This window comes from Pyrus communis, chromosome 4 (assembly GCF_963583255.1).
Source record: "Pyrus communis chromosome 4, drPyrComm1.1, whole genome shotgun sequence".
Lineage (NCBI taxonomy): Eukaryota > Viridiplantae > Streptophyta > Magnoliopsida > Rosales > Rosaceae > Pyrus > Pyrus communis.
Genome location: NC_084806.1, coordinates 6,451,417 through 6,474,769, shown reverse-complemented (window position 1 = coordinate 6,474,769; position 23,353 = coordinate 6,451,417). Strand labels below are relative to the sequence as shown.

Genomic DNA, 23,353 nt, shown 5'->3' with positions numbered 1-23,353 from the left:
TTTGTGATAAGTAAAAATGAGTGTGTGCTATCACTACTCCATTCCATTTAAGGTTTTATGGGTATACGAGGCTAACCACATTATTTAGTATAATCACTATTTGATTTTAAAAAAAATATTCTCACTGAATGTCATTATAACATATATGACCGTCAAACGGTAACAGTGTTAAAATACAAAGTATTGTTGCCAAATCTCATAATTTGAGTGAAGTACAATTAGTGACGGCGTCTTGTGTACATTGAAAAATTAAGGACTCTCATGACACTTGTATACTTATATTATAGTATAACGTACTAATAATTCAGTATTATATATAAGTTTCTCTTCGTATGATATTATTGTATCACAAAAAGTTATCTCTAGTAAAGAGAGATTGATTCTCTCATGCAACTAATATTTAATCTTAATGTGGATACCATCCAATAAAAAGTTATTACGTGTAAAAAAATGTACTGCTCGTCTAATACGCGACTGTCATGTAGTACATAAGAAAATTTCTCTATGTGAACGTGTTGGGTTGAGGACACGTGGACGGTGAGGATGGAGAAGAGTGTCAGTTCTCATCTGATGCAATGTCGGGGGTGGGATTGATAATTGCCAGAAAAAGTGGGGGACTGGGCATTTTCACGTGAATTTTCTGCGCAAGGTCAGGGTGGGAACAAATAAGCTGCAATTGGTTAATAAATGATTGAATGGGCGTCATGTACGATGTCGTTTGGCTACTGAATGCCAATACAGTCATGCTTTTGTTGGATTAGTACGAACTCGTGTGTAAAGTGCTTTTAAAACGATTGAATTCATTTTTATATAAAATGTTTTCAGGTTTCAAAATCATTTTTAGAAAGCATTTCAAATATTTTTCATAATTAACTTCTTCATCAATATTAATTTTGAAAATATTCATTTTAAAAAAACGCTTTCAATTATTCAAACGAGTTATAAATTTTTCCAGACAGTGGAAAAGTGGGCAGTGTCAATTTGGTAGTTCCAGTGAATCACATGGGGTTCAATTTGGTAAATGCAATTTTATATTGCTATACATATTTAGTGAGATTCTTATTAAATTCCACACCCCACACTTTGTTAATTTGTCAGTTTTTGCCCTGGCAGTTCGGTTAATCTTGTTCATGTATGCTTTCACTTTTATTTTGTAGCTCATCACTCCGTTGCAGGTAAAGATTAATATATAATTAACAATAACAAAAAGTATGCTAAAATATTGCCGAAGCGAATATTTTGGCAAACGAGAAGTTACTGTATTCTAATAACATGACATGTACATCATATTTACAAGTAACGTGACATATTATTAAATTATAACACGTTCTCTTTATCTGAATGTGCACTAATTTTATTTTGATTATTAGTTTTCCTGGCTGTATAATGCATTTTCAGTTTCTCAAAAAAAAAAAAAAAAAATCTAAATTATTTTGATACAGTTTGATTTCGTTTGCTAACGCTTACGAAATCAAATATCCATAAGCAATTTGAGTGGGCCCCATTTTATGTGCAATTTACCATGTAATGGGCCTAAGACCAAATATTTTAAACCAAACCGAAGCCCAAAATATCCAATCCAATTCTCAAAACCCAGAGTCTGTTGGATAGCTAGAACTCGTTATACTTTTGAAATAACTGAAAGCACTTTTAGTGAAAATGTTTTTAGAACCAATTATTAATAAATATGCAAGTAAATCTTAGAAAAGCACTTAAAAGTGTTTTCTGGAAGAAAGCACTTTAAGTGTTTTTGAAACCCAAAAATATTTTATCTAAAAGCGTTTTCAGTCATTTTAAAAAGACAACCAAACGAGCCTCTAGTCTTTTCTTGTGTATGGGCTAAGCATAACCCGGGTCAAAATCATCTCAGCCCTTGGTTGATCAGTCAACAAAAATAACGGATTAGATTTAATTCATTAAAACATCTGTACACCCACCAGAAAATTCCCCTGCGCGCTACCAGATTTTCCCCGAGCTGAGCTGCTGAGTATTTGGGGTTTGCTAAGCTGCTGATTATTTGGTTTAGCTTATTTACTTGAAAACAAATCTGAGCCGCTTGTTGAAATCAGAAGCTCTGCCACTGCCTCACGCTCTCTCGTTCGATACTCAATGGCGATGCTCTGAAGTCCGAACTTCGTTTCAGCTTCTGAGATGTGGCGGTTTTCAGGAGGTTTAGCGTGATAAAATATGAACCTGCTAAGGTTTCATGGGTTCTAGAGTTTAAGCCATGAGAGAGAAGTGTTGAAGATGGCTTTGTATATTTGCTTGATTGAAACAATTACAAGATGAAACATATATATAGGGAAGAAAAAGAACATAAGCCTAATTTTGCCTAACTTACCTAACTTGCTTGACTAACCTAACTTGCCTAACTTTGAACAAGAAAATTGACTAGCCTACCATTATTCCAACATGTTTATTTCAAGCATTTTAACTCCCCCTCAAGTTGGAGTGTGAATGTCGATGACACCCAACTTGCTAATTAAGATCTCAAATTGTGCCGAGCTTAGTGGTTTGGTGAACAAGTCTGCAGGTTGATTCGAGGTCCGTATGTAAGCTGTTTGCACCGCTTCAAGGTGTGGTTGTCGTGGCTTGTCTATGAATTAACCACATAAGTCAGGTCAGGTCGCGTGATGGTTAAGTAAATCAGCCTCCCTACGAGTCGCCTGTATGAAGAAGGATCATGTAGGAGCGTCCCATCAGTTTGTGTAAGGGACAGGTTTGCATCTTCTAGTATTTCCAACGCATATTTGCGTTGGCACAAGGCAATCCCTTGTTTAGATCTTGCAACTTCTATCCCCAAAAAGTATTTGAGTTTTCCCAAATCCTTTAGTTTAAAATGTTGGGAAAGGAAGAGTTTAGTCTCTTCAATTTCTCTCAAATTGTTACCTGTAAGTATCACGTCATCACATAAACTTTTAAGTTTAGTGAAGTAAGAACTTACACTCATATTGTTTTGGACGCAATCATGAATCTCGTTCTCAACATGGAACAGCTGAACTATATTCACAAGTGAGAACCTCTCCTGCAGATCGGTCCACATTTGTCGAGCATCCTTGTAGTTGATGACACTCCCTGAAATTTCCTTTGTCATGAAGCCTAGTAGCCATGTCTTGACAAAGTTGTTGCAGCGATTCCATTGCTGCAGTTCCTCAAAATTATCCTCACTTGGTTTGTTGACGTCCCGTCAACAAAACCAAGTTTGTTCTTGACCGTTAAGGCCATACTCATGGATTAAACCCATGTGTTGTAGTTGTGACAAAGTTGTTGCAGCGATTCCATTGCTGCAGTTCCTCAAAATTATCCTCACTTGGTTTGTTGACGTCCCGTCAACAAAACCAAGTTTGTTCTTGACCGTTAAGGCCATACTCATGGATTAAACCCATGTGTTGTAGTTGTCTTCCACCAATGGTTGTGGTACGAGGATTGCACCAGGTTGATCCGAGTGGTGGAGATAGAGCGGGTGGTTGGGACTTTCCCATTTTGAATGAGAGGCCATGCCTAGAATGGTTGACCTCGTGGAAGATTGCACCAGCAATAATCTCAAGAAATCTTTTCTGATGTGGAAGATCAGTCAAAACTGCAACCACAGAGCATACTCGAAATTTCAAGAGACTTTACAACCAATGCTCTACCAAGATGTTCCCAGGTTGATCAGAGGGGTGTAATAAAAACGGGTTCGAGAGATCAGTAGCCATCTCTAATGGTTTTGTGTTGGTTCCTGAATCACTCATGATGACGATGTTGTTGGTTGTGGTGCGGAAGCGTTGAAGATAGGTGGGGTATTCAGAGTCACCAGAAACGGTGCTCTGATACCATGATAAAATATGAACCTGCTAAGGTTTCATGGGTTCTAGAGTTTAAGCCATGAGAGAGAAGTGTTGAAGATGGCTTTGTATATTTGCTTGATTGAAACAATTACAAGATGAAACATATATATAGGGAAGAAAAAGAACATAAGTCTAATTTTGCCTAACTTACCTAACTTGCTTGACTAACCTAACTTGCCTAACTTTGAACAAGAAAATTGACTAGCCTACCATTATTCCAACATGTTTATTTCAAGCATTTTAACATAGCGGCCTACACAAAGCCAATGCCAGAATCCAAGCATACCCTTTTGGCCACACGCACAAAAGAGCCTTATCAGACTCTAAGATCTTCAACAATGGCGACGATTCGGTGCTTCCCGTTCTGGTCGTCGGTGCAGAGCCTGTGGGTCTCGTTCTGTCCCTACTTCTAACAAAACTAGGTAAGTTCTTCTAACCCAACTTTATTTTTTTCTCCAGTCCTCAGGCCTTGTTTGGTTGCCTAGAAAGTATGGGATGGAAGCAGGAAAATTTAGAAAATTTTCACCTTTAAAGATAGTTTGTTATTTTTCTTAAGGAGTCAATACTTGAAATGGAATTGTGTGTAAGGGGAGCAGTAAGTTCGATTTCTTCAATTTTTCGGTGTGTATATTGTGCTAGTACTATTTTGAAGTGGAATTCATGCTTGCATTTTCTGTGATGGAATGATGTTTGAGCTGAGGTTTCGTAGAATGTGATTGTGCATGTGTTAAGGTAGATTAAGGCCTTAATCAGAAACTTATTGTCCCAAGTTATTAACTTTTCTTTTCTCTTGCAAGTAATTTTATCTCATGAAATGTACTACTTCTTGCTCAGTTGAGACATGATCATGCATTGCATCAATTTGCAGGGGTCAAATGTTCGGTTGTGGAGAAGAGCAAAGCTTTCTCAAATCATCCACGGGCGCATTTCATCAACAATCGATCCATGGAGGTTGGTTTTCATGTTTGGAAGATATAATTATAGGAGTTATTTGGAGAAATTCACTCTTCATTTGAACTTGTGTATTATTAGGTGTTTCGCAAATTGGATGGCCTGGCAGAGGAGATCCAGAGGCCTCAACCACCAGTAGAATTATGGAGAAGGTTCTTATATTGCACTTCCCTCTAACTGACATCAGGCCTACCAAGACTCGGTGAATGTCCATGGATAGGTGCTGCCCCTTGCATACATTAACAGGTGTGCAATATGCCTTTCCAAATGACTTCAGGCCTACCAAGACTCGATGAAATGGCGACATGCATGTTATTTCTGGTAAAAAAAAATTTGCACTTGCGCACACTATTCTTACTAACCCCCCCTAATATTATTTCCTAGATCTGCCATTAGTGTAAAAAAAAAAATTGCGCGCTGCGCACACTATTCTTACTAACCCCCTAATATTATTTCCTGGATCCGCCAGTGCTAATGGGAGACATTCTAATTATTTAAATAGTATAATACGATGGTGATAGGTCCACGTGCGCAAAAGTTTCTTACATTCATGTAAGTAGACTGTTTAATGTATGAATATAATTTGGATTTTCTATTTTAGCTGTTTCATTCTGGTTAAACTTTGTCATCAGATTTTGAGCAAGTTGTCAGCCCAGTCTCTGTCGCGCACTTCTCGCAGTGCGGACTGATTAGGTTACTACGTACTTAAGCAGCTTGAAAATCTCAGCTTCAAGTTTTGTATGTCTGATGGGTTGGAAGGCCTTAACCATGAGCCCTTTCAGGAAAGGTAGTTGTTAATGGGGCATGAGTGTGTTTCAATCAAAGAGAGTGATGATTTTGTTTCTGTGACTGCATCTTTTATCAAGGATGGGAAGCCTAGGGAAAGGAATATCAGATGTAATATCGTCAGATGGCGCAGGAAGTACTGTCCGTAAGCTGGCTGGAGTAAATATGAGGGTGAAAAGGACTTGCAGAAGCTTGTGAGCCGTCCATTCCTTGAGCAAAGATCTTGGGAAGTATTGAAGATAAAAAAAATCTGATGACAAATCTCAGCTTCAAGTTTTGTATGTCTGATGGGTTGGAAGGCCTTAACCATGAGCCCTTTCAGGAAAGGCAGTTGTTAATGGGGCATGAGTGTGTTTCAATCAAAGAGAGTGATGATTTTGTTTCTGTGACTGCATCTTAGAGGGCCCAACTCAGAAAGACTCCAACATGATAGAATCAAAATGGTGAAGGGACAATCAGAAGCTCCACCAGGAACTTTGAAAGTCCCTCATCTGTAATCTTACTCAGATGTTTGTGTTCATGCTTACTGTTTCTGTTTCCTTTTTTAACCGACGGGAGAGGGGATTTTGAACTTGCACGCGATTACAGAACATCGCTGCCTTGGCTCTCAAACGAGGCATGGCATTGTGCAAGTGTCGATATGGAGACATTTGGGGAGATTTTGCTTTCGAAGCAATAGAATTGATGATGAGTGGCAACTTTTGGCGACGCAAGCATGATAAAAGTAAAAATGGACTTAATTGGATGATAAAGTATGGTTATCTTTCGTTAAACCGAACATGGTACAAATTGTCTCAACAAGATCGTTTCGTCACGAAAAAAAAAAAAAAAACTTAATCAAATTACATCTTGCAAACAGTTGTGTTTTTACAAAATGAAGACATGCTAATTGAATTATTATAGATAAGAAGGCCTATGTCTTCAACTTTGGGAAGTGTCGCGTATAAAGATGGATCTGCAATTCGCAATCCAAAGGTATATCAGATGTGGCTCTAGGAGATAATACCACAATATCACTATCTATGTGGATGTAAACCAGCCAGGATCATGTTGTATGACTGATAGTAAGAGTAATCACATAGCCCATGCTTGCTGTGACAATTCCAAGCAAACCGCCAGCAACAACCTGTCAAACGGGAGCTAGAATCATCATAAAAGACGTTTCTTATCATCAAAGTTTTTGGTATCCTATACTCATGGATACACTATCCACTAAACAATTTTAAGGTAAGAAACTAAAGCAATATAGAGACCTGAAGAGGGGTGTGGCCGAGAAGTTCTCGAAGTGGTCTGCTTTCAGCCAGAGGATGTTCAGCAGGGAGTTCATACACAATTTGATTCAAAACCTGAAGGTATCAAAATCCAATGTTAATACGTAGACAACCAAGTCAACCAAAATTTGAATAGGATACTCATGATGCTGAATTATATGAGAACACGATGAAAACATGGTATACAAACATCAAAGTGTCGGATGAAGTTAATTCTTAGACAAAGTGTTAAAAGAAAACTAGTAGAAACAAAAATATCAAAACTTCAAACCTCAGCTTGGCGTCCAGCGTGTAATCTTACACCGGTGGCATCATACATCACCTGCCACCCAAATTTCTACATTAGAGATCTCCAATTGACATGTGATCTTTATCATTGTTTCTAAAATGCATTTTTTTAAGTCCATGTGCGTACACATTTCAGCTGGCTGCAGTGCAGTCTTATTGAGTATTGAACTAGCATAATGATCACATTATCCAATGATGAATACAAAATTCAATGCAAGCTCAAATGGTCTTCAGATTTAGAAAAAAAGTGCAACAAATTATGAGTAAAAATGGAAAATCCCTGCTATCTGCGAAATGCTGCAGAAAGAAGTGAAGGATCTTACCACACATGCTAAGACCAATACAATGGCAAAGAGTGATCCACCGATGCCTTCTTGGAACCCAACGGCTGTAGCAATAGCAGTAACAGTCGCAGAATGAGATGATGGCATTCCGCCGGATCCAAGAAGTTGCTTGAAATCCCATCTTCTTTCCTTGTACCTGCAAATCTATCAAGGTTTAAGAACTCTTAGGATAAACTAAAAACACCAAAAATCAAAAAGAAAAGAAGCAATTTCCCATTTCTATACAGAGGTTCATTTCCACATACCAATCTCACATGAATCAAATTACCATTGTAACATCAAAATAACGCCAATATTTTACAGGAATCAATTTACCATTTAAGCATGTTTTGATTAAAGATTACGCTTTTCTAATCAAGAACCAATATATGGGCAAACCCACAATTTCAATTAACAAAATCTATGGCAGTAGAATTCAATTCAAGAGCTTTCTTTTGGGTACATCGAAAAGATCCGATCAAGACTAAGACAATGCAGCGACACGGAACCACCACAAGAACCCAAAATTGACGGATTGGGTCGGATCCAAATTCGGATAACTGTGTAAAAAAGGAGAGAGAAAAGTACCAGGAGGTGAAGACCTTGATGAATTGGGCAATGGAGAAAGCTACGAGAGCAGAGAGGAGAGGGTAGTTGGTGAAGATTGAGGACGATGATGATGCCGCCGCCTCAACCATCGCGCTTTTTTGCTTTATAATTCTTCGAACGAGACTGCAAATATTCTAAAAGGTAAAATCAAAACCCCAAATCTGAAATCTTTAATTGTTTGATTCGCGGGAGGAGAGGAGGAGGGAACGAGGGAGAGAGAGCGTGACGTGATAAATAGGGAGGACAGAGGACCGACTGATTCCACAACGACCTACGGAGTTTTAGGCCGTTGCGCCGTCGTTTTGATTGAAAACAAAGGAAGAAGACGTTCTGGAAAGCTAATGAAGCAGCTAGCAGACTTGTCTGGCGTTATTTTGGTATCTATGTAACTAACGGTCTTTGCCCCTTTTATTTTTTTTATTTTTTATTTTTTATTTTTTAAGGCAACTAATGGCAAGTTACGGTTATTTATCTATTTCGGGAGTCAGAAAGACACAGGTATTTCAGCCTTCCTGGCCACAAGTCTGACTCCCAGACCAGTGGCGGGTTTTGAACCCAAAATCTCCAGTTTTTAATTTTAAAAAAATCTCGTAATTCATTATTTATTACTGAATCACTAGCTCGCGGCTGTCTTTGCCTTTTTCTTGACTCGTGAGAAATAATTTTTTATTTATTTGTTTTTAAATGAAGACGCTTCCTTGTTGGTGAAACATTTGGGAAGAATATACCCAATTCCCAATGTGTCATAATACAGCTCCCTTCCTGATTCTTATCCAATGGATGATTACTCTTCATATTTTTTTAGTTTTTATAGAATGATGATACATAAATTAACACTAACGTTATTTTTTAAAAGTCTCACTTTTGAACAAAATTCCTAAACTTTTCTCTAAACAAGTTCCACAAATTTGGGTTCCAATCATTTGAGGTGTAATCAAATTAAGATTTAAAAGAATTTTAAAAGACTTCAGAATCAAATGTTGTCAATTAGAATTTTAAAAACATTGAAATCATAGTGTAGTCAAATTCAAATTTAATATAATTTACAAAAATTCTAATATATTTTGTAAAAATTCACATTCATCATATCGTAATTCCATAAGATTATTCATATTTAACACCATCACGTGGTATAAACTAGAATGAGCCAACTAAAAGGCAAATTTTATTTTTTGGGGCAACTCCATATCCCTCTCGTCTGACTGATTGGGAGAAACGGGGATATACCCCGTTTACACGGAAGATCTCTGTTTCCCTTTGTGTCTTGGTCATACGAGTGACACGGCACGGAAGCCTCTACCCAAGCATCTTTCCACCCACGGGGAATGAAAGATATGGTAGCTTACTGCTTACCTGCCATAACTCAGTTTCCATAGCACTAGAAACGGCAAGAAAACATCAGTTCTGTGCTGGTTTGATAAAAACGTGTTACTCTTTTTCTTCTGTACTTTGCTTATCCGATCCCCAACTGTATTCTACGCAGCTTAGACAGCATTCTTCCCCACAAAATTGACCAGTTCCGCCTTTGCCGCGTCCATTACCACCTGGAAGTCTATACTTGTGTATCTTCCCCTGTGATGAAGATTTAGCATGTCAGTTCAAACTTGTTTCCAGTGAAGAATTTGATACTGTATAAAAGCGCATTGCCGAGAAAGTGGATCGAACACTTTAAATTGTGTCGGACCCTGCAAATCAAGTTTGTTTACGTACCAGAAGTGAGTTTTAGACCAGAATGTAGAAGGATAGGATGGACTTGCAATGCCATGCATTATCCTTGCAACAGCTCTGGGAGTGAATTTGGCCTGTGAATTGCTCTGCAGAAAGACCTGTCAATCCAAGAGGAGCCAATACATTAGAACTGCCAAGCACGAGCTGTCTCGAGTATATTAGGAGCTGATCAGATACGAAGGTTCTTACTTTTATATCTGCTCGCAAAAATCGGCTGCACATGTGAATGTTAAAGATATCAGCACGTAGAATAGGAAATCTTGATGCCAAATGATTTAAGTTTCAACAACCAAAGATCATACCGACCTGGATTTACCCATCGTATTAGGGACTTCAGAATTGTCATCTCCATCGAAGTATTCGATAATTTTCTTTTGCAAACATTGTGTGTGTTGGGCATCACAACAACCTTGCGTCTTCTCGCAAGAGTTAACGGCAAAAACTGCCGCATTAAACATTGCGTCCAACTTCCGCACCTAAATCAAAAGCAGAACATATTATTTGTACAAGAGAAACACGTTGTATTTGTACTTCCTCTGTTTACAGTGGACGTGTACTGAATTGATAAAAACGTTTAATGTGTTAACAATTATCAATTACCTTGCAACTTTCAACCTCTGATAACCATTTTGTGAGATGTGCTGATAGAGAACAAAGATCTGCAGGGGCTTCGACGATTGTAAAGCAGTAGGCTTGGTCCTTCAGTTCGTATGTTACTTCTCCTTTCAACTAAAATAACACAAAAACGAAAAAAAGATAAGTGTATGAACATTATGGTATCATTATGTAGAGGGCAGGGGATGACAACACAGTCAAACTTTTCACCTATAGAAGATAGTAAAACACAGCAGCTTATCAAAGGCCCAATTATGAAAATCAATGGCAGGATGAGGTTTGAACAAATCTTACCAATAAAAAAGGGAAAATATACAAAATGAAAACAAAAACCATAATACAATTCACCCTTCGTTTTTCCGTTTCCAACTCAAATAGTTAAGTTTTCTCAAAAATAAGATTTTCTTTTGAAGGACTTGAACCTTTAAAATTTGAAGATGATTGGATAGGACAGTAGCTGTAACTCCAATGCTATTTGCCACAGTCGGTATGTCAAACACGTATTGTCCTTGCTTAGTCTCAGACCTGAAAATTTTCACTAAGCATAAGTTGTTTTGCCACATATTTCTTGGTGTAAAATCGTATTCAACTTCTTTGTGTAATCAAAACCACTGATTATACTCACTTTTTCAAAATTGCAGCAACAAAAGCATCTTTCCCTGCAAGTAAAGCTGGGGATGTCTGCATTACGTACCGCAATATTCAACCATCAAGAGGTCAGTTTTTGTGACATTATAATAATTCAAAGTTAATCTTGGCAAAGTAGAAACCTCTAAACATGCTACCTACATTATGAAAATTCAAGGTGCAAGTCACATTTAACTCTGGAAGTAAATGCAAATACTGCACTTCACCCAACTCCAACTGCGTTAGAAGTGTGAGCATCACCTGCCAAAACAAATGCCAAGAATAGAACATTTTAGTGCTTAGCTTCTGAAAGTCCTTGTAAGTGATTTCTTCTATCTTCACTTAAAAATTTAGAATATTGAACGGAATTAGTAGCAGAGAAGGACCTCTTCTTTCATATCAAACTTGCGAGATGCAGTTTCTTTAACCAATGAACAAACTTTCCCATGCGAGTTCTCATCACTGGTGAATACTTGACAGAGGAATTTATTTACCATATATTCATCCACACCATCACTGAGAAGTAAGAACACAATACATAAAGTCATGAACCACTTCTAAACCTATGAAAGCCTTCGATAAAGGGAAAGTAATAGAAGATGCTGCCATATTTAACTACCTATACATAAGACTGCGAAGTTTAAAATATGTGCTATCATCATAATAAAGATGGCAATGGGACAACCTCCCATCCCGCCCAGCTCGTCCAATTTCCTACATAATTTATCATTCATTTTGTTAACAAATCTAAGACAGAAGCTTTTAGAAAAATACAGTGGTTTTGAAGAAACTTCCACCTGAACATACTCCTCCAAGCTTTCTGGCAAGGTGTAATGAATAACCTGAAAAAGATGCAATTTAGGACTTCCAGAAACAACTGGTAAACAATGGTACAATAAATCCAGACAGCATATTGCGATGCAAATATATGCTGGCATTAAGTAAACAGGCGAACATTTATGTTTATGCATGCAAATCAATCCTGACTTTGTCTTTCTTTTTGTGGTGGATACAAGTCATCTTTTTCTAGACTTTCTCAGAAGCCAGGAGCACAAGGCACGCGTAATATCACGATACCCCATCTGTATACTCCAAAGTTTATTATGTTTGTCATACACTAACCTAATAGACATTCAGTACAGACACCAAATGTTGTCTTTCTCAGGTTACAGTTCAAGTGAATGCAATGCAATGAACAACACTAATTATGAGTTTTTCTGGAAAGGAAAACAAAGTTATGAGTATATTTCTCTTACAGCACCAATATCCCTCTTGTCAAGGCCCATGCCAAAGGCCACAGTTGCAACAACCTTCCATCAAAACATACAAGTCAATCATCCAAGAATTTGATATTTGAATTTGCTACATATGTAAAAGGAAAGAAAAAGAAACATATCTGTAACACAAAATTAAACGAGAAGAATATAGGACTAAGGAATGAGCGGAGTAATTTTCTTACCACTCGTATCTTGTTAGAGAAAAACAACTCCTGCACTCGACTACGATCTTTAGCAGGGATACCACTGTGGTAACTCTGGTTAGCATTTTACCATAACTTGTTAGGTTTTTATCGTTCCTCATCAATATTTACATACAACTTGTGGATCATGCAACTGAGAAACATGGAAAACTAACCTTTCCAGAGATATTATTATCGCATAAGTATCTGCTTATCATTTCAGTTTCAAACTGCAAAGTTAGAAAACAAGATTATTTTCCACTCAATGTCAAGAATGTAGGATTATATTCATCCATCCTAATTGAGTGTCAAGAAAGAAGGCAAAATTAATTGCAAGAAGTGTTGGCAATCCTCAACCGCTAGTAGTTTAACAGTATTCCATTTCCCCTCCAATAATCTGAAGTTTGAGTCTTTCCTCATACAAGAAAGAAGGTTTTAAATATTGCCTCAGCTTGTTGAAAATGTTATCCTAGAACCACCTTAAAACTATCAAATACACAGAGTGTTACAAAACATCTTAAGGAAACGGGATATCAGACATTTGACTCAATGTGTACCTGAAATTTGCAGTAGATAATGATGCTCTGAACATCCTTGAACGAAGTTGACTTGATCAACAGCAGCAGATCTTTCATTCTATTTAATTCATAACAGATTCAGATACATATGTAAGAAAACTGATAAAATGAAGGGGGAGAAAGAAGTATTCAGACTTGCCTATTTCCACTCAATGACACTGAAAGTTGTAAATTATCCCTTAGTATTGCTTTTTGAATGAGATTAGTTGGAGGAATCTCTAAAGCAGACATGACAGAACCCAAAGTTGTGGCTGTGGCCGTAGCTGTCATGGCAAGAATGCAGTTGACATTGAGCTTGGCATGAAGAAAACAAGCTCTAAGCCTCATATATGAGGGACGGAAGTTATGTGACCTGGAAAACCCTTCAAAATTAAGTATTTAAGGGGAATTGCATGCCATAAGATACGAAATTCAGCTGGAAGGATGAGGACACTGTGGACTAATAATCAAACTATAAAAGACATTAAAACAAGAAGACAATAGTTGGTGCAACCATCACTATTCACTTACCACTCTGAAACACAGTGAGCTTCATCCACCACAACAAGAGACACAACTGTGTTAGCAGAAAATATAGACAAAAATTCCGCATTCAAAAACCTCTCCGGCGAAACAAAAAGCACCTAAAATACAATCCACCAAACTTTAGCTCTCTGCAAACAATCCAGATAGAACAACTCATACACTATATGAGTAAACACTAGATGTAAAAGACATTTTACATCCACTGGGGACAAATCATACTCAAATTTACTCAACAATATATTGACATACAAACCTTTAACTCCCCTTGTTGAAGCAGCCTTATTGTCTCGGAAGCTTCTTCAGGTCTCTGAATAAACAAAAGGAGACAAATTACACCCACCTATTTGTATGTGAGCAAAGAGAGACATAGACCGAGACTGAGAGCGCGGGACATACCTGATTGCTACAAATAAGACCGCCACGAATCATATGAGGCAGCTGCTTAAGCTGGTCAATCATCAGTGCAATCAATGGACTGACAACCAAAGTTACCCCAGGTAAAATTAATGAGGGCAACTGATAACACAACGATTTGCCAGCACCCGTAGGCAAAACAAGCATTGTCGACTTCCCCTCGAGCACCATCTTGATTGCCTCCAACTGCCCATCTCGGAACAATTCATACCCATAAGTTAACCTCAACAATTTCACCAAATTATCTTCACTCGGATCATTTCTAGTCATCAAAACCGCCTCTTCAAACGATTCGGAATCAAATTTCGGTCTTTTACTGTCTTGCTTCCGAATCTGTTGTTCTGCAATAGCATCTGCAACCAACTCATCTTCTTCACCAATTGTCTCCCCATCATTTTCATCTACTGCTTTCAATTTCCTTTTCCCCTTTCTGTAAAATTTTCGACGACCCGACGAGCTGCTATTTCCTCTTCGGTTCACGAATTTGCGCTTCCCCCGATTCAGATTGAGCTTCACAAAGTTCCCTTCTGCCCCACTGCTTCGAAACTTCACAGGCGCCGAAGGCACATTGCCTCCAATCAAATTGAAACGTTTCTTCACAGCTATGGCCGAAACTCCAGACTTGGCAGCAGCCGCTTCGCGTTTTGGATCTGGCGGTACCCGATTGGGGGCAGAAGAATCAGACCCACCAATTGCAGCCGTTGGATCCGGCTTCGGCGCCGAAGAAGACAGCGGCGGCTCGTCGTCTTGGAAAGAATCGAAATCGATGGAGGTCCGTCGGATTTTGGAGAACGACGGTGACTGGAACAAGTGCCTGCCCTGTGGGGCGAGAAGGGTATCGCTGGAATCGACGGTGGGGATCGCGCGGGATGGATCGGACGGCCAGCGGCAGATTTGGTAGGGTAAATTGGGGAGGAGGAGAGGAGATGGATCGGGCGGCGGGTCTGGTCGGGTGGGCTCGGAAGAGGGAGTTTCGGGTTCGGAAATGGGTTTGGACTTAGACGAAGGTCTGTACCTAAGTCTCGATGTGCGGGAAGAGAGAATGCTAGGCTTTGGCTTTGGTGGCGGTGGCTTCCGATTTGGCGCCGGCTGTCGCTTTGGATTTGTCGATGGCGGCTGTGGTGGTAACGAAGGTCTAGTGTGTCTTGGGGGAGTGGCAGAGATGTGAGAGCCGTCGGAGTCGGAATCGGATTCCATGGTGAATTTTGGTCGGAGAAAATTGATTGAATTTTCAAGGCCTTTACTTGATGATATGGTTTTCCCGCCATATTTTGAGCTTTTCTTTTTTAGCTATGGTTTCCCGCCATGGTTTAGATTTTCTCTTTCCCTTCTCATTTTATGTAATTTTAGGACTTTATGATTTTGGGTTAAGTCAAAGTGAAACAATAGGGTCCTTATAATATTTTTCTTGGAACTCATCAATGGCGAGAATTGAACTTAGACACTTCAGTTAACTTTACCAAGGTTGCTGAATTTCATCACCAGGCTATAGTCAAGCTGTGGAAATGAGAGGATAATGGTGTTTACGAAAAACTATGAATAATAATCAAACTATGAAAAGGAAAAACGAGAAGTTCCAGGTGAGAAGACTGCTAGCATCCCTTATTATTTTTGTTTCAGCACTATCTAGTAATAATAATCAAGGTATATTCTAAAACAATCATAATGAATATGAATGAATTGGGTTCTCGTACACACACTTACTCCAGTGGAGGAATTGAACCACATCGAACTTACTGATTCGTTGACAAGGCCGGAGCAACCACAAACCTCCGATGCCTCTGCCCAATTATCAGCACCTAATGACACAGGAAAACTTTACAATTACGTCGGCAAAACATCGCGGATTCTTACAAACAAATCGGAACCGATACAAACATTTGGCAAGTACCCCCAAACAGCCCCTTCAAACATTATAAAAATAAAAAATAAAAAAAAAAGAAAGAAAACATTAAAATACAAGTACTCAGCACCATCTCCTCCATAAATATCGGCTGCACTGAACTGCTGAAGGGAGTGGCCAAAATGCACAGCGGGAGCTTTGAGCGGGATTAGAATGGAGACCATCACATTATAGTGCAGTTGCACTTGGATTCCAGCTTTGGAGGCTTCATGCCGTCTACCTTGGGAAGCCCTACATTCCGTTGCAAAGATTCGTCAACATTCTCATCGTTCTCAGTCTTACTAGCAGGAAGTTCAGCATCTGTTTCCACCGGCTTTGGCTTGCCCTTTTGAGGTTTTAAAGAACGTCGACTAACAGTTCTGCTGCGTGGTTCCTTTCTCTCAGGATTGGATTTCCCCATTATTGTAACCGTAGGGTGAAAACCTTCTAATGGAACTGAGCTTTCCTTTTCCATCGCTATGGCTGCAGCCTCGTAGGCCAGATTGTGGACAATGGAGCTGCAGAAGAGTATTGTATCTGTTGCCTCTTCTAGTGTCAGGCTTCTTGCCTTTCTTCGACCTTGCAACTCAACCTTTACGGTTGATTCCTCTTCTGATAAAACATATAGGACTTGTCAGATGAGAATGTAAGGTGGTCAGGAAACCAAAACAAATAGGAAATCATGCTTCTTTCAGAGGGAAAGATGAGTGACACATAGGACGCGGGGAAGCAAAATAGTCATACATTATTGTAATTCTAACTCATGAACTCCACACAATACTGACCACCCTCACCGAGAAAAGTTTCTAAGTCAATAAACTTTGTCAAACATTAAAAAAAAAAAAAGTCTCAAAGCAATTTTAAATCATACCTAGGATGCCATATGCATTACTAGTGGTGCTGGTTTCTGGAACTGAAGGTGTCATATCACTGTCAGAAGGAAATGGAACTGAAGGCTCCTGACCTTCCCCAATCGTGCTTTTTGATTCAAGGGAAGCATCACTGTACATTGAACAAGAGGCACTCTGATCACATTTTTCAGTTTCTATTTCTGATACTGTGATCAAAGAGCTGTGAGTAGCAGTCTCTTCGGCATCCACTCGGACAACACTTATGGTGTTTTCATCGTTGAATGAATCTGGAGTTACAACTGAAGATTCAATATCCATGGAACTTTTTGCATTGTTTTTCAATTCTTCACCATACTCATCTGAAGCACAATTTTCACAATTTGGAGATGGAGCTACAGAATTGTCCTCTAACAGAGTGCTAACTGCCTGACTCGACAATTCTGTGGTAGAAGCATCAAATCTTCCACTGCTAGAACTGAACTCAGTATCATCTTCCTCAGCAACAGTTGTCCTGGAAGAAGCTGTAATAGTAACATCTGGTTCTGTACATTCTGAAGCTAGGAAGCGTTCCTGAGATGTTGTGTGCGCCACCTCTGCGACATCATATTCAACATTTCCCACAGTAATCTCAAAACCATTATCATGTTTGTTTGATGAAAGACCTAACGTTTGGCGAACATGGTTTGGATCTCCATGGGGTGATCCAATGCTTTGGGGTTTCATATTTGTGTCATTTGTGTGATTCTCCATGTCTGATTTCTTGCCACTCAACTGTCGCTGCACATGAGTCTCTGTTTGTCTAGCTGAGCCATAATCAACTGACGATGATGCAGAGAAACTATCCATGTCTGATTTCTTGCTGCTCAACTGTCGCTGCACACGAGTCTCAGTTTGTTTAGTTGAGCCAAAATCAACCGAAGATGATGCAGAGAAACTACCATGGCCAATGGAGCTTCTCATACTGTTTGAACTATCTCTAGCATATGACAGATTCTCATAAGGTATGGTTGTGGCTGTGAAAGTTCTGCCCTGAACAACAGACCCCTTGCTACTGCTTGTTCTCTTCAGCAGTATGGAAATGCCTGCTCCTTCCGAAATGTCTGCCCTCATATTTGGATAGTTAGAATGATGCAAATTCTGACCCCCGGTGTCACTATTATGTTGGCTACAACCAACCGTTAGTGAAACCACCCCTTGCTTGTTGGCTAGTCCATCCTCAACTCCCTCTACTGGTCTAACAAGAGATTGTTCTTGTAAACAATTAGGGATTTGCTCACGATCAATATTTTGGCCTGGATCGACAATCTCTTCACCCTGGGAATTGTTTGGTTTTCCTAAATCAGAAACTTGTGGAGATCCAGGCACAACCACCATGGTTTCCAATACATCCAAAGGTTTTTCTTCTTCCACAATTCCGACAGACAAAGCTGGAGAGTTTTTAGGAACTTCAGGTATCTCCGGCATCATGACAGTCGGAAGTTTATCTTTCCTACTGCACTCTGGACAAAATCTAATGTTACTTTCCACCCCATCAGAAACATAATACCTGCAACCACATTTAGGACAAGTTTCCATGTCTTCAAGATTATTGATTCCTGAAAAATCACCCTTAACATGAGAATCTTCAGAGGTTGGACTGACTTCCATGATGTTATTGGGGTGACCATAATCTTCAGAGCGACTAGCTCCACACTCCACTGTACTGGTGACTCTATTGAAGTCACCGTGATGAATGTCACGTGAGCCATCATGGACATCATGCCTGGTGTCTTCATCTACTACATCCATCTTATCAAAGCCAAATACTTCTTCATGAACATCAGAGTATGGCACTTTCTCAGATTCACTGGCCATATCATCCTGGTTGTGATCACACCCTTCCATATCATGTGCAACACTAGTACCCAGATCAGAACTTGCATTGCTGCTAGTCGTGACTGAGGAGTTCCTGGAAATCAGAGGACGATGCACAGAGCTTGCTTTTCCAACATAGAAGGTGCTACTGGGAACACTAGATAAGAGCGGCCGAAACATATTCTGGGGACCTTTCCGTTGATCCTGCACGGACATGGTAAGGCATTAATCCTATGATGTGGATTTCTATAACGTATGAATGGAGAAATCACAATGAGTGAAGTGCAAATGTAACATATTTATAACTACAGGATTCCAAGGTGTTACATTTCATCAAAAAGCCCTAGATCATAATGGCAACCTAATAAATATTAAGAGAGAGAGGAATATTATAATAATTCAGTGCAGTTCCAATTTTCAGCATTTTTTTATAACTTCGGTTAAATCCAATGTAACTTTATTACTTGAAGTAGGAAAGAAACACACACCTAAGAGACCTTGAATTGAAACCTAGAGAAAACATTAGCAGGAACAAAGTTTGGAAATTGTACAAAATTATATTGCCAAGTCATTGCATAAGAACTTTAGCAAACTGTCCCTACTTTCAAATAATTGCCTTTCATCGGATAATAAAAGAATTATTTATCATAATGGATGCAATTTAATGCACTAGACCAAAGTACCATTTGCCGAAGGGCGGAATCAAAGGATCTTTTTGGAGCAGAAGATGAGGACACCACTTTGGCTGGCCTCTTTGAGAAGGCCACAGCTCTGTTGTTTGAGAAAGTGACAACTCCTCTTGAAGTCGATCGGTCCAAACTACCCACAGGAATAGATTGTAGAGAGTCTAGATCATCATCAATGGAAGATGCTATAGAACCTTTGCTGTGAGAACTAAATGGGTCTCGATCATGACTATGAGATGAACTGACACTTCTAGAAGCAGTTGGAGACATTGATTGCCTTCTGTAGTTGGAGGAATTGTCCCTACCATTTCTAGATGCTGGTGAGGAACCCCTCACATATGTTGCCGGACGATCAGCAAGAGAAGTACGAAGGTTGGGAGGTGCATCACAGGAGAAGCCTGGAATATTGGTTTGCCATGCTTTTATTTTAGGTGAAGCAGAGTTCCCTCGACTTGTCTTTACTGGGGAAGTTCCTCTCATCCCAGGTGAAGCCCCACTACTGCTGGACCCAGTGCTTGTCCTCCGTGGTGTGGGGGTAGACGACCTTCGAGGAGGTGTTGGGGATTTACTTGGGGGGGTAGATGGTCTCTGTGAAGGAGTAGATGGTTTCTGTGATGGAGAAGATGGTCTCCATGATGGGGTAGCATGACGTAGACTTGGGGTTGGACTGGAATGGCGCACTGGTGATGGCTGTCCCCTTGATTGGATTGTACTATTCCCCGAACGAGGAGAAGGGCTTAAGCGATTAGGACTAGCACTACCCCTGCTACTTCGGTAACTCTTCTCCATCTGAAAATAAAGCAAGTATGATGTAAAATATACGGAAAATAATGATATCAGCATAATGTTTTAAGGAAACATCTATGAGATGATAACTAACATAATCAAGTCCCATAAAAGTGATTTGACCCCCTACCGTGGATGATCTTGATATAGAAATAGGTTGACTTCGAGGTCTGCCCCTTGGTGGTGCATTAACTGGTGGCGGTTCATCATCCAATGAAGGAAAAAGAGGGGTGTCGGGAGGCGTTACTAACCTTTGAAATTTAAACACCATATCTTCCGTCAGTACAAAGACAGAAACAGGACTGACACTTAATGATCATTTAGTTTCAGTGAATAAATGGACAAATTTCAAGCAGTAAAAATTTCAGCTTTTTGACAGAATCGCTTAAACTCTTAGCCAGTTAAGATGCAAGAATCAAAATATGCATGTAAACACGCTCTTAGTTTGCGAGATCATTTTGGCAGCCAAAAAGTCACTTCCACACTCTTCTATTTTCTCACACATGAGGAGTTCACAAGGTTGTTTAAAGTTGTTTTTGGAGTGCCAAAATCATCACCCAAATTTTTTAGGGAAATAATTTCTGCTTTCTTTGTCATCTGACAAAATAAATTATTCTGGTTTACTGAACAATTTCTAGTCTTTAAGGTAGGACGCTTGTCTTACAATTTACAACCAGGATGTATCACGTGCTTACAAAGTAAAATGCTAACAAATTGATCCTAGATGCAATTTAATCATGTCTTTAGTACTTAAGAGTGCAAAACATATCTTAAAACTAGAAATATAGCAACGATAAATTAAGGTATCAAACGAAGAAAAAGTATAATTCACCAGTCATAGTCATTTTTCTCCCCCTCCACATTAAACAGGTCGCTACTCTCTCCTCGCGTCGGAATGGTGATTCCAAGCTTCACACCCGAAAATTGCCTCAATTTTGTAGCTGTAAGATGAAAAACATAAATGATCCCTGTCAACCCTGTCACGCAAGACAAAATCCTGAACTTTACACTTCCTAGCAAATGATATAAGGAATGGCATCTTACAGAATGTGTCCTCAAGATCATCCGACGATGGAAGCAAGAAATCCTCTTTTTCTCGGGTCTGCATTTCGTTGAACAAGGCAAGATCTTCATCTTTGTCTTTCAAAAACACTCCACTTTCAAAACTTCGACCCCGTCTGTGAGGGTTCCCTCTTGGCTCTCGTCCAGGAGAGCACCTCAATGACGGCGAAGGAGGCATCTCTCACAACCGAAAACTACACAATCAAAACAGACACCCCAACCGCTCCATACAACGCAAATTGAACCAGTAACCCACCATATACACCTAGCTAGTACTCACAATGACAATAATTTGAGCAACCAAACTCTTTCACGATTCGCCGGCAACACGAAACGCACCAAACTAATTTAATTCCAATTCCCACAACTCAATAACAGTGGGAATCATACATGCCAGGTCCAAGTCAACTCAAAGCCCAAATAGTATCCCAAATTCAATACAAAATTGCATAAATTAACGCAGCAACTGAAACAACCGTACCAGTCGCAATGCAGAGGCTCAACGTCGACGTACGTAATTCAATCAAATTACGACCTTCATCGTGTACCGAAGTCTCAAAACCCTAGATTCTGCCATTTGAAGACACCAAAACAGAGAAACCACCGCACCCGCCACCAGAAACTTAATTCCAACTCCAATTCAGCTCCCACCAAACACTCCACGCCGCCACTGAACCCGAATTCACACCGCCATTGACAAAACCACTTCCGGTGCTTCCACAACTCGACTCACTGACAAAAAACCCCTCCGCACAACTCACTGCGATCCCGAAAACTCGAAGCTCGACAGCAGAGAGCTGGAAGATATCAAGCAGTCGGATCTAAAGCATTTACTGCTTTGCCTGCGCGCGTACGGATCGGAAGACGAAAGCGGTAACGGATCGGTGCGGCAGGAAAAGGAAAGTGGAATTCTCAGGAATTCTTCTCTCTCCTCCGAGAAAATTTATACGGTGCGAGTCTCCGAGAACGGAAGTGGAAAAACTGAAAATATAAAAAATAAATAAAACTGTGGTTTTGTTATCGTCTGGATTTTTGCTCGTTTCCTCCACAACAAAGCTTTCGTTTTCTCTTTTTTGCTTCTTCACTTTTCTCTTTGCTTTATTTTTTCCTTTTTTTTTCGTGATTTTCTTTCTGTCAATTGCACTTTTTCTGCTTCTTGTTAAATATTTACGAGCGTTGCAACTGCCGTTTACGGTAAGCTCTGCGTATCTTTAACCTTTCGTTTTCTTTTTCGCTTTTGTCATGTATTCACAGTATTTGTTAATTTCGTTTTCATACAGATTTTTTATTCTATTTTCCCAATTAAAACTAAGATCTAGAGTGCCTAAATACACGGAAATTATCTTCTTCTTTTTTTCGAACAAATGATATTATTTATATTAAAATATGAGAAAGTGAGTTAAGTCCCACAATGAGTTTACCGTATAATAATGCGGAGAAGTGAGATAAACTTCATAATGAGATTGTCGTAATAATGAGATTGCCATAATAATCTTTACACAATGTATCAACATATTAATTTGTACACAATTTGGATTACATGACATACCAATAATGTACCAAATTATTGGTAAGTTACATTTAATAGAGAGAGAGAGATATATATATATATATATGTGTGTGTGTGTGTGTGTGTGTGTGTGTGTGTGTGTGTGTATGTATGCATACGTATAATATCATTTAGAATTTTGAAGTGCATTGGTACGTTTAGAATAACACTATTTGGCTGCACATCCAATTCAACTTTTTTTATAAGTAAAAATTTAAATCAATTATTCTCACCGAAGAAATAAATAAATTTTCCTACCAAATCTATTTATGCAGGTATCTTGACTAGGTTATAGTGTATATACACTTCTTAGGTTTTATTAAGGGTAAATTACATTTTCATCTATTTTAATTCCTTACAACATCTTCAAAGTATTTCACTTTCATACCTTAAGTACTATTTTATTTCAAAATAATATCTCCGTTACATTTTTTATCTATTTATCCGTTAAGTGTTGACGTAACTGTCACATATATGCCACGTGGCAACAAAAAATTAAATTTTTTTTAAAACCTGAATTTTCTCAAAACACACAAATAAAAAATAAAAAAAAGAAACCCATCCCATCTCCCCACAACCACCCCCACACCTCTAAACTTGCAACAAGAAGAAGAAGAAGGAAGGAAGGAAAAAAAAACCCTTGAAACCCATCCATCCCATCTCCCCACAACCACCCCCC

General features: G+C 39.1%; 3 protein-coding genes and 1 long non-coding RNA gene across 5 annotated transcripts; 1 reads left to right on the top strand and 3 right to left on the bottom strand.

The window, feature by feature from the left end:
• The first annotated feature begins 4,082 nt into the window (after nucleotides 1-4,082).
• LOC137732447 (uncharacterized) lies at nucleotides 4,083-5,731 on the top strand. The gene is made up of 4 exons (XR_011068339.1): nucleotides 4,083-4,252; nucleotides 4,699-4,781; nucleotides 4,863-5,027; nucleotides 5,414-5,731. It is a non-coding gene; the product is annotated as an uncharacterized lncRNA (long non-coding RNA).
• Nucleotides 5,732-6,290: 559 nt separating this feature from the next.
• On the bottom strand, nucleotides 6,291-8,391 carry LOC137732113 (uncharacterized). Of its 2 annotated transcripts, none has more exons than XM_068471407.1 (5): nucleotides 8,038-8,391; nucleotides 7,450-7,606; nucleotides 7,110-7,160; nucleotides 6,821-6,913; nucleotides 6,291-6,707 (listed from the first exon to the last, which is right to left on the bottom strand). In XM_068471407.1, the coding sequence occupies exons 1-5, from the start codon at nucleotides 8,145-8,147 to the stop codon at nucleotides 6,642-6,644; spliced, it is 477 nt and encodes a 158-aa protein (XP_068327508.1). In that variant the 5' UTR covers nucleotides 8,148-8,391; the 3' UTR covers nucleotides 6,291-6,641. The 2 variants fall into 2 exon arrangements, with proteins under 2 accessions (XP_068327508.1, XP_068327507.1); XM_068471406.1 differs by having other exon boundaries at nucleotides 6,295-6,693.
• Nucleotides 8,392-9,240: 849 nt separating this feature from the next.
• Nucleotides 9,241-15,336, bottom strand: LOC137732538 (ATP-dependent DNA helicase Q-like 5). The gene is made up of 19 exons (XM_068471858.1): nucleotides 13,987-15,336; nucleotides 13,844-13,897; nucleotides 13,576-13,688; nucleotides 13,205-13,417; nucleotides 13,045-13,123; nucleotides 12,664-12,717; nucleotides 12,488-12,562; nucleotides 12,285-12,338; nucleotides 11,826-11,870; nucleotides 11,648-11,742; nucleotides 11,415-11,544; nucleotides 11,191-11,289; nucleotides 11,027-11,082; nucleotides 10,824-10,926; nucleotides 10,387-10,515; nucleotides 10,093-10,262; nucleotides 9,976-10,000; nucleotides 9,769-9,884; nucleotides 9,241-9,630 (listed from the first exon to the last, which is right to left on the bottom strand). The coding sequence occupies exons 1-19, from the start codon at nucleotides 15,199-15,201 to the stop codon at nucleotides 9,543-9,545; spliced, it is 2,913 nt and encodes a 970-aa protein (XP_068327959.1). The 5' UTR covers nucleotides 15,202-15,336; the 3' UTR covers nucleotides 9,241-9,542.
• A 261-nt stretch (nucleotides 15,337-15,597) lies between these two features.
• Nucleotides 15,598-22,236, bottom strand: LOC137732141 (uncharacterized). The gene is made up of 6 exons (XM_068471441.1): nucleotides 21,108-22,236; nucleotides 20,896-21,004; nucleotides 20,194-20,314; nucleotides 19,275-20,066; nucleotides 16,758-18,795; nucleotides 15,598-16,498 (listed from the first exon to the last, which is right to left on the bottom strand). The coding sequence occupies exons 1-6, from the start codon at nucleotides 21,301-21,303 to the stop codon at nucleotides 16,071-16,073; spliced, it is 3,684 nt and encodes a 1,227-aa protein (XP_068327542.1). The 5' UTR covers nucleotides 21,304-22,236; the 3' UTR covers nucleotides 15,598-16,070.
• Nucleotides 22,237-23,353: the final 1,117 nt, after the last annotated feature.